This window comes from Labeo rohita, chromosome 9, assembly GCF_022985175.1.
Source record: "Labeo rohita strain BAU-BD-2019 chromosome 9, IGBB_LRoh.1.0, whole genome shotgun sequence".
NCBI classification, from domain to species: Eukaryota; Metazoa; Chordata; class Actinopteri; order Cypriniformes; family Cyprinidae; genus Labeo; species Labeo rohita.
Window position 1 is genome coordinate 14341441 of NC_066877.1, and position 9530 is coordinate 14350970.

Genomic DNA, 9530 nt, shown 5'->3' on the forward strand with positions numbered 1-9530 from the left:
ATTTGTGTGAGAATTTCATAAAAAGAACAGTTTACTGTCGGGGATTTGCCGTGTTGTGCCGCATCCAGTGTAGACGGCATCACTGATTATAATAGGTTCAACTGTATTTTGTCCGGTTTAGACACGGTGTAAAATAAATCCATGATCTTGTGATGTTTTGGCAGCCGATGTGATGTTTAATAAGTAATGGTGTTTGTGTTAGGCGGAGTACTCAGAGCTGGTGGAGACGCTGCTCTCCAATCAGAGGGACGCCGTGATCTACCAGCGGCTGGCGGATGCGTTCAACAACCTCACTGCCAGCAGCACGCCTCCAACCATGGACCGCAAACAGAAGGTGGCCTTCCTGAAGAGCCTAGAGGAGTTTGTTGCCAATGTCGGGGGGCTTCTGTGTGTCAAATAAGCCACTTCCTCCAGCAACTGTCCACAACAGCTTCCCCTCTCCACCTCCTCGACCAATCAGAGAAGCCTTTCACCATGCCAAAACATGGAGATGCTCTGCTCAGCCCCCGTCGCACAGGCGGAGATGCTTCTGGGCCTTCAGACACACACGCCTCCAGAGAGCAGAGAGAGGCTGGGCGAAGGCCGAGAGGGGACGGCCGGTCGTGATCATCTCTGTTGATCATCTGACCGTTGTTTACTTTGCCACTGAGAGCTCCTCAGATAAACATTTGTGAAATGCAGAGGGGTAAACTTTCTGAAAGCTGACCCCTTTCCTTCCCCTTTTACGCAAGTACACACACACACAGTCTTTTGCAGACACTTCTCCTCGAGTGCCTTTGTACTTGGTTTCTCACGGCTCAGATCCAGCTGTGTCTACAACGACGAATTGAACTGTCGTATTGCTTTCACGGAAACTAGGATTGTGAGCTGTGGTTGCCATTATAACGAAAAAGCCTTTCCCAATGAAACTTTAATTGCAGGAAGGCCCTTTTGGAAAACCAAATCACTTTTGTGTTTAAGGGTGTATATATATTTTCAAAAAAAGACAAAAAATGAAAAGACTGAAAAGTTTTTATAAGATTATAGTTGACAACTTTCAGATTTGTTTTTTTTATTATTATTATACAACTTCACCTGAAGGACAAGGGGGCTAGTTTGATTTTTTTTTTTTCTGGTTGATTTGATTGATTGTAGTTTTACTCTTTGCCATTGTCATCGCAGCAGTATCACTGAAAGCGTTCTTGACAAAAATACATGGTGTCTGATGAATTATGATGGACATTTTTCACATGATCGCCTGATGTTCCCAATAAGGTTTTGTTTTTAAAAAACAGCTTAAACAATGTTCCACTTACACTAGCACATACACGCAGGCAGAACTGTGGAACAGTCAACGTTGCTGTAGCAATAAAATACCAAAAATGACGATCGAGGGATGTCAGCTGTTTTATTCAGGGCATTTGATGGTCTTTATTTCCATTGTTCAAAGCACTAATTGTTATTTTGGAATGCCTGAAATGATCTGTAAAGTGTATATAAACTTGCTATAAAAAGTGAGTAGTGTTTCTTGGTCTACATTTCAATATGTTGTCTGTCTAAATGAAATATCTGGCCAGGAAATGTTCCCAAGTCCGTGGGTTTCCTGCGGAATTGGGTTCATTTAAAGGGATAGTTTACCCAAGAATGAAAATGTGATGTTTATCTGCTTACTCCCAAGGCATCCAAGATGTTGATGACTTTGTTTCTTCAGTAGAAGACAAACAAAGATTTTTAACTTAAACATTGCGGTCTGTCAGTCATTAGTGGCAGTCAATGGGATGCATGGCTTTGAAAAAATTAAAATAAAAAGCATACACAGACAAAACCAAATGAAACCCTGTGGTTCCTGATGATACACTGAGGTGTTAAGAAACGAAACAATCGGTCTGTGCAAGAAACTGAACAGTATTTATATATATATATAAATTTTTTTTTTTATCTCTGATCCACTGCAATGTCCAACTGTCCTGAGCACGTTCACAACAGCCGGCGCGTGAGGCATCAAAGTTGGGAGTCCTTGAAATGTAAACACTCTGGGATTGGTTGCAACAATCAGAATAAGCAAAGTACCATTTTGAGTAGCCATAGTACCCACAAACTGCACTGTGTAAACAATGAGTGACGTATACGCGCGACAGATCCCTTCCGCGTCACGTGCTCTGGCATAGTAGTGAATACGCTCAGGGCAGTTGGACATTGTGGTGGATCAGAGGAAAAAAAGTGATATATAAACACTGTTCAGTTTCTTGCACAGACCGATTGTATCGTGTCTAAACACCTCAATGTATCACAAGCCGCATGGTTTGCAACAGTTTGAGTTAAAAATGTTCCTTTGTGTTCTACTGAAGAAACAAATTAAAGTCACCTACATCTTGGATGCCCTGGGGTAAGCAAATAAACATCGAATTTTCATTTTTGGGTGAACTATCCCTTTAAAACTGTTGCTGCGGGTTGAAGCAACCCCAATAACGTGATATTTAGCCCTTGGATTTTTACCGGGGGACTACCCCTAGGGCTGGGAATCGACTGCCCATTCAGAGCCGTTTTCAGTTCAACAAAGCTTATATACAGTCATGTGGAAAAAGTTTGGACACCCTATTAAATTTCATGGTTTTCTGTGTCAGGACATAATAAAAAATTATCTGGTCCTTGGCAGGTCTTAAAATTTGGAAAATAAATCTTCAGATAAACATCATCACATGACACATCACACTGTGTCATTATTTATTTAAGAAAAATACAGCCAAGAGGGAAAGGCCATGTGTGACACAGTTAGGACACCTTATGAGTCAACTGCCTGTAGCAGCAATAACTTGAAGCATTCATTTTCTGTGTGACTTTATCAGTCTCACATCGTTCTGGAGGAATTTGGACCACTCTTCTTTTCAATGTTGCTCCAGTTTATTGAGGTTTGTGGGCATTTGCTTATGCACAGCTCTCACCACAGCATTTGAGTCAGGATGAGCTCTAGACATGGACTGGGCTATTGCAACACCTTAATTCTTTTCTTTTCAGCCATTCTGTTGTAGATTTGATGGTGTGCCTGGGGTCATTGTCCTGTTGCATGACCCAATTTTGGCCCAACGTTAGATGTCGGCCTTCACATTTGACTCTAGAATACTTCGATATACAGAGGAGTTCATGGCCAACTCAATGACTGTGAAGTGCCCAGGTCCTGTGGCTACAAAACAAGCCCAAAATGATCAGCCCTCCTCCAGCATGCTTGTCTTTTGGTATGAGGTGTTTGTGCTGATATGCTCTTTAGGTTTTCACCAAACTTTGGGCTGTGCATTATGGCCACACATCTCCACGTCGGTCTCGTCTGTTCAAAGGACATTATTCTAGAAGACTTGTGTTTAGTTCAGATGCAACTTTGCAGACCTAAACTGTGCTGCATTGTTTTTTTATATATATATATAGAAGAGGCTTTCTTCTGCCAAGCCTTCCAAACATGCCATTTTCGTCTCTAATGGTATTGTCATGAACTTTATCATTTAACATGTGAACTGAGGCCTGTAGAGTCTGAGGTGTAGTTCTTGGGTTGTCTGCCATTTCTCTGAGCTTTACATGGTCTGATCTTGGGGTGAATTTTCTGGGACGTCCACTCCTGAAAGGAGAGGTGTCTGTTTTAAATGTCTTCCACTTGTGAATAACCTTTAAATTGTTTGGAAATGGCCATATTACTCTTCTCAGATTGATAGTAGCAACACTTGCTTCTTTGAGACGATTGCTGATGTCTTACCTCCTTGGCATTGTGTTAACAAACACCTGAAGGCTCCAGACCAGCAAACTGCCAAAGCTCATGCTTTTATATAGGTGCTCAGACTTGCTGATGATCAGTTAATCAAAGGTATTTGATTAGCACTGCTTGACTGTTATTTACCCTCTTAATTCCAATGTTAACAGTAAGAATGTCCTAACTTTGTCACACATGGCTTTTCTATTTTGGCTTTATTTTTGTTCAGTAAATAATGACACGGTGCAATTTGTCATGTGTTGTTGTTCATCTGAGGTTTTATTTTCGAAATTTTAAGACCAGCCAAGGACCAGTTTTGTTTTAATGATGTCCTGATACGGAAAACCATGGAATTCAATAGTGAGTTTGAGGATGCAGCCTTCCGAGAAGCACTTATTAATTTGCCTCTTGCTCGCTAATAGATTAGAAATCTGATTCGTTTCCACGAAAAGGTTCTTTCGGAATGATCCTTTTAATGAACCAGTTCAAAAATGATTCAGAAGTTATTTTACGGTGGAACTGGCTTATATTGTCCACATAAACGCTGCACAACAGAATAGATCATGACGTGATCAAAGGTGTTGATCCTATTTCATCTTAAATAAAATGCTATTTTTAACCTTTCTATCAGCCCGTGATAAAAGCACTGAGAGCACAGCCACGAGCTCTTATATCAATGTTGAAGTAAACATCATTCAGCTGAACTGTACACATGTCTTGTTTCATTCATGAAATAGACTGCTGAGCTGTGGGCTATGACTAAATGGGCAATGCAGATAAAAAATAATTTAAATAAAGAAATGCATCATAAGTTTTAAAAACAAAGCTTCATATTATGAAAAGGTTACAGTCATGGCGAAATTAGGTTCCTACAATCTAAAAAAAATGAATCGAAAACAACAGCGAGGAATCGAATCCCATCGATTCCAGAACCAGGAACCAGAACCAGCCCTAACTACCCCTCGAAACGCGATTGGGCTATTTTTGTTGTGAAAACCTGGCAACCCTGATGTGACTGTACTCACTCGGCCACCGTAGTGCAAACACGTGTGAAGCTGTTTGCTATGCTCTGTTCCTCAGTTATAATTTAGTGCTTAAATACAAACTGTAAGGGTGTCGTTTCATACGTTCATTGATAAGGTAAGTGTAAATACTATTGAACGTAAGTTAGGTCTATATTATATATCAGTATATATCATTATTGAATGAGCGATATACTGAATGTTTATTTCAGCATGCCTTAATTAGTTGATGTATTGCCGTGTCGTTTTGGTGTGAAGGATCTGTTATCATGAGCGACAGTGACGATGATGTGCCTCAGCTCTCCGCGGCGACACTCGCGGCGTTGCAAGAGTTTTATGCCGAGAGTGGAAGGACAGGACCGGAACAAAACTCCATCAAGACCGACAAGTTCTGTGTTGGTGCTGTAGAGGAGGACTGGGTACAGTAAATGCACTAGAAGTGTCTTGAGTGATGATTTTTTGATTGATTGTTATACATTATATTGTATGTGTTTGTTACACATAAGTATATATGAAGTGCGTACTGAGATACTGTAACCGGCTGGTGTGTTTGTGTCAATAGCGCATGAGTCAGTTCTGGTACAGTGAAGACACGGCCGCACGGTTAGCAGAGGAAGTCCTGCAGCAGGCTGGAGGACATGGGAGGTTGGTCTCAAACGCCTTTGGCCAGATTTGACATTTGTGCAATCGGTTTGCCATGTGTTGAACAGAGGGCCAGTAGTGACGGCCGTTCACTACTGTTGATTCATTTAATGGCCTTTACCGCAGGTTGCCTCAATAAACCAGTAAAGGCGACAACTAAGCGTGTTATTTACAATGTGTTGTGAGCGAAAACATTCACTCACCCCCATGTGTTCCAAGATGTTCATGCCTTTTTAGTCTTTAATCACAAAGAATTTTTTTTTAAGAAAACATTCCAGTATTTTTCTCCATATAGTGGACTTAAGAAGTGGCCAACGGGTTGAACATCCTAACTGCAGTTTCAGTGCAGCTTCAAAGGGCTCTGCACAATCTCAACGGGGAATAAGGGTCTTATCTAGTGAAATGATCAGTCATTTTCCTAAAGCAATAAAAGTTTATATACATTTTAACCACAAATGCTCATCTTGCACTAGCTCTGCGATGCGCATGCGTGTCTTCACGCATTACGTAATCACGTTAGAAAGGTCGAATTTTTTTTTTTTTTTTTTTTTTATTAGTAGATGACAGATAGTTTTGCTAGATAAGGTACTTATTCCTTGGCTGGGATCATGTAGAGCCCTTTAAAGTCGCGTTGAAAATGCAGTTTGGACCTTCAACCTGTTGACTCCCATTGAAGTGCACTTAATGGAGAAAAATCCTGGAATGTGGAAAAACTCTTGCAAATAAATTGTGAAATTTGACAGCTTGACCTCTTTTAATCTACACGAGTCACACAAGTTTTGTATTTTGGTTTCAAAACAAAGCATGACTAGAAGTGTATAGAAGTGTGATGCAAATTGATAAAGTAAATGAAATGTAATTTTTTAAACATACTTCTATATGCAGTTGAAGTCAAAAGTTTACATACACCTTACAGGATCTGCAAAATGTTATTTATTTTACCAAAATAAGAAGGATCATACAAAATGCATGTTATTTTTTATTTAGCATTGACCTGAATCAGATATTTCACATAAAAGATGTTTACATATAGCCACAAGAGAAAATAGTAGTTTAATTTATAAAAATGACCCTGTTCAAAAGTTTACATACACTTGATTGTTTATGCTATGTTGTTACCTGAATGATCACAGCTGTTTTTTTTTTTTTTTATGTTGTTCGTGAGTCCCTTGTTTGTCCTGAACCACTGTTCTTCAGAAAAATCCTTCAGGTCCCACAAATTCTTTGGTTCTTCAGCATTGAATGACTGCTCTTCTGAATCTTCTGTAATAGTTGCATATGAGTCCCTCAGTTGTCCTCAGTGTGAAAAGATTGATCTCAAAATCATACAGTTGTTGTTGGAAAGGGTTCAAAAACACAAAAACGCTGAAAAACCAAAGAATTTGTGGGATTTTTCTGAAGAACAGCGGGCAGTTTGACTGTTCAGGACTAGTGAACAAATTTCACTAAACAAACAAAAACAGTTGTGGATCATTCAGGAAACAACACAGTATTACATTACAAAAGATTTCTCTCACTTTTGATCCATTTAATATATCCTTGCTGAATAACAGTTTTCATTCTTTCTGGAAAAAAATAATAATCTTACTGACCCCAATATACATTATTGCTCTGTTATGTGTCCCCTCTCACCCACGTTTTTCTTTTCTCCTGGCTTGTAGGATAGCTTGTATAAGTGCACCAAGTGTGTATCAGAAGCTGAAACAGTTGGAATCCACAAGATCAGACAGTGTGTCCGCTGTTTTACTGGAGTTTGACAAACGTTTCAAAGCATACGGAGATGAGTTCGTCTTTTATGATTACAACAACCCTCTGTGCCTGCCTGAGGATCTGCTCCCTCAGAGTTTTGACATCGTCATCGCAGATCCTCCATACCTGTCTGAAGAGTGTCTCAGCAAGGTGGCGCTTACCGTTAAATACCTCACTAAGGGAAAAATCTTGCTCTGCACAGGCAAGTGGAAATGAGTATATATGATAACATCTGTAATTTAGAACTTGTTTGTCTTATGTCGTCATCATGTTTACCTTTGCCTTTTTCTTATAGGAGCTATTATGGAGGAGCATGCTGGGAAGCTTATGGATTTAAAGATCTGCAGTTTTTTACCAAAACACAATCACAATCTGGCTAATGAGTTCCGCTGCTATGTTAATTACGAATCAAGCCTACTGTCATGAAAAAGGCCTTCGGTCTGACAACATTTGAACATTGTTTTTTCATCAAACATCAGCAGATGATTATCTGGAGCGAAACACTCTCACTCCAAGAGTTGCATAGCAGATCCAGTTATCACAGCGGAGAATTTGGCCCTTCGTAGATCTGGGATCAGTCTTTGATTATGACTTGGCTAACTTGCATTGTCATTTGCATACCCAGCTTTCAGGCATAAAATCGAAGCAATTTCAGACAGTTTAACTTTGTTTTAATGCATAAAATGGACTGAAATGAATGCTTGAAGTGCATTTGTATATAATATAATATACTTTACGCTAGACTTGTGCATTGAGTGTTCTTGTTTTTAATAAAGTAATCATAGGAGGACTGACATAAAGTCATGCTTAATAATATGTCATCTGTAAATAATATTTGTTTGCCTTAACAGAAGCATTTCTAGTGAGTTTCTGTATACTTCAAAACAGCTGAACTGTATTAGGTTATCTAACACAGTGATGCTGACTGGCTTTCTCAAAGTACTTTGGACTAGAAAATGTTTGCGTTTGGCACAGAAAGTTTTCCTTCTGCTTGGCACTGCAGGCTAGAATCTGCAGCTGTGAGAGCAAGTTTTGACTCAAGTTTTTCCTTTGAACAACTGAAAGAAAAAATGAAGGAAGAAAAGTGATGCAGAAAAATGAATCAGTTCAGTCCGTTCTTTCTAAAGGTGCTGGAATTTTTACTTGAGACTCTTTTCATGCTCGGTTTGGTTATTTGTGTTTTTCTGTCTTTTTCCAAAACTGGCACACAAGTGCAACCCACGGCGATGGACGCGTAGCTTTCCGTGTAGGAATGACGGCCCCCGACACACGAGCCGGTACGGCGCAGTATGACGGTCGGCATAAACACTGGAGTGCTGCGGAAGCGGTCATTTTCCTCCCCGTCCGGTCCTGTCAGGCATCCCTTACACAAACAGTACGCCTCCGGGAGATACCGAGGGTACCTCGCTGGATCATGGGAGATTCTTGGATCAATAATAATGAAAAAAGTTATTTTCTTGCAGATAAAAAAGCAAACATCTTACAAGACCAGAATCAAATCTTATATGATTCGGCTCTTTTTCAGAACCGAATCATTTTCATGACCGAAACAAAATCGATTCCCCACTGAATGATTCTTATGAGTCAGTGGATCAAAACGCATGTGAATCAGGGCTTACGGTTATTAAATTAATCTGATTTACAGAACCGCATGTTTATTATTTTATGTGTTTTTTTTCTCGTTTTTCATGTAACACCATTTATATTCAACTGAAGATTTTATCAAATTATTTACCGAATGAACTGTTAACTATTTTTTATTTTTTGTATTTTTACAGTTAGGGGGCCATTGCTAGATTGCATTTATGCCCCCTCTAAGTCCAAAAATACTACTTAATATTTCTTCCACACTAAAATGGTTAAACTACTTAGTATTCCCATCAGGTTCTATTACCTACAGTTTTGGGTCCTGACTCCTACCTGTACGCCCACGGTGAGAGGCTGAGGAAGTTGACTGGGGTACGCGGTCTGTCCCGCGCTAGGCGAGACGCACTTTGACAGGTCAGATTCTGGCGCTCTGGAGGTGCGAGCTGCAGGGTGTGATGAAACGCGCTGAGAACCCCGACCGAGAGCCTCCCGAACATCTGCTCCAAAATCTCCTCCGGTAGGTCCAGACAAGAGCGAGTCCTCGGTGCTCTCCTGGACACCTTCTGTCCCCGTTCACCCGGCGCGCTCCCGCAACACCACAGCAACACCAGCACAAGCGTCGAAACACCTCGACGGCGCATTTCAGTTCACACCGAGTCTAAACGCACTTTACTGTCAGGAAGCGATTGCTGGGAAAGATATGTTGAAGTAAACCTTTGGAGCGCTCTTAAACCGACCTATAAAAACTCCCAGATGTTCCGTAAAGCTGTCTCATCCGTCCGTCCCGTAAATGCGCTCAGGATACTTGACTCCAG

The 9530-nt window shown here is 40.5% G+C and overlaps 3 protein-coding genes across 3 annotated transcripts in view; 2 read left to right on the top strand and 1 right to left on the bottom strand.

Annotated features, from left to right (window-relative positions):
- The window catches only part of xpo4 (exportin 4), a 41751-nt gene extending 40245 nt beyond the window's left edge, over positions 1-1506 (top strand). Inside the window, exon 23 of the mRNA XM_051119558.1 lies at positions 203-1506. Coding sequence (XP_050975515.1) covers positions 203-400 — 198 coding nt within the window. The 3' untranslated portion in view covers positions 401-1506. The remainder of the gene's footprint in view (positions 1-202) is intronic.
- Positions 1507-4719: 3213 nt separating this feature from the next.
- Positions 4720-7871, top strand: eef1akmt1 (EEF1A lysine methyltransferase 1). Its single transcript, XM_051119071.1, has 5 exons — positions 4720-4855; positions 4996-5156; positions 5300-5382; positions 7041-7330; positions 7424-7871. The coding sequence occupies exons 2-5, from the start codon at positions 5007-5009 to the stop codon at positions 7552-7554; spliced, it is 654 nt and encodes a 217-aa protein (XP_050975028.1). The 5' UTR covers positions 4720-4855; positions 4996-5006; the 3' UTR covers positions 7555-7871.
- On the bottom strand, positions 7794-9513 carry il17d (interleukin 17d). The gene is made up of 2 exons (XM_051119072.1): positions 9049-9513; positions 7794-8552 (listed from the first exon to the last, which is right to left on the bottom strand). Exons 1-2 carry the CDS (start codon positions 9354-9356, stop codon positions 8231-8233), a joined length of 630 nt encoding a protein of 209 aa, XP_050975029.1. The 5' UTR covers positions 9357-9513; the 3' UTR covers positions 7794-8230.
- Between the last annotated feature and the right edge of the window lie 17 nt (positions 9514-9530).

Excerpts from the sequence above, each read along its gene's own strand:
- eef1akmt1 (XM_051119071.1), top strand. The coding sequence starts at position 5,007 with ATGAGCGACAGTGACGATGATGTGCCTCAGCTCTCCGCGGCGACACTC. Across the intron at positions 5,157-5,299 it reads GTGCTGTAGAGGAGGACTGG|CGCATGAGTCAGTTCTGGTA; the intron begins GTACAGTAAATG and ends TTGTGTCAATAG. Across the intron at positions 5,383-7,040 it reads CAGGCTGGAGGACATGGGAG|GATAGCTTGTATAAGTGCAC; the intron begins GTTGGTCTCAAA and ends CCTGGCTTGTAG.
- il17d (XM_051119072.1), bottom strand. The coding sequence starts at position 9,356 with ATGCGCCGTCGAGGTGTTTCGACGCTTGTGCTGGTGTTGCTGTGGTGT. Across the intron at positions 8,553-9,048 it reads CTCTCACCGTGGGCGTACAG|AATCTCCCATGATCCAGCGA; the intron begins GTAGGAGTCAGG and ends TATTGATCCAAG.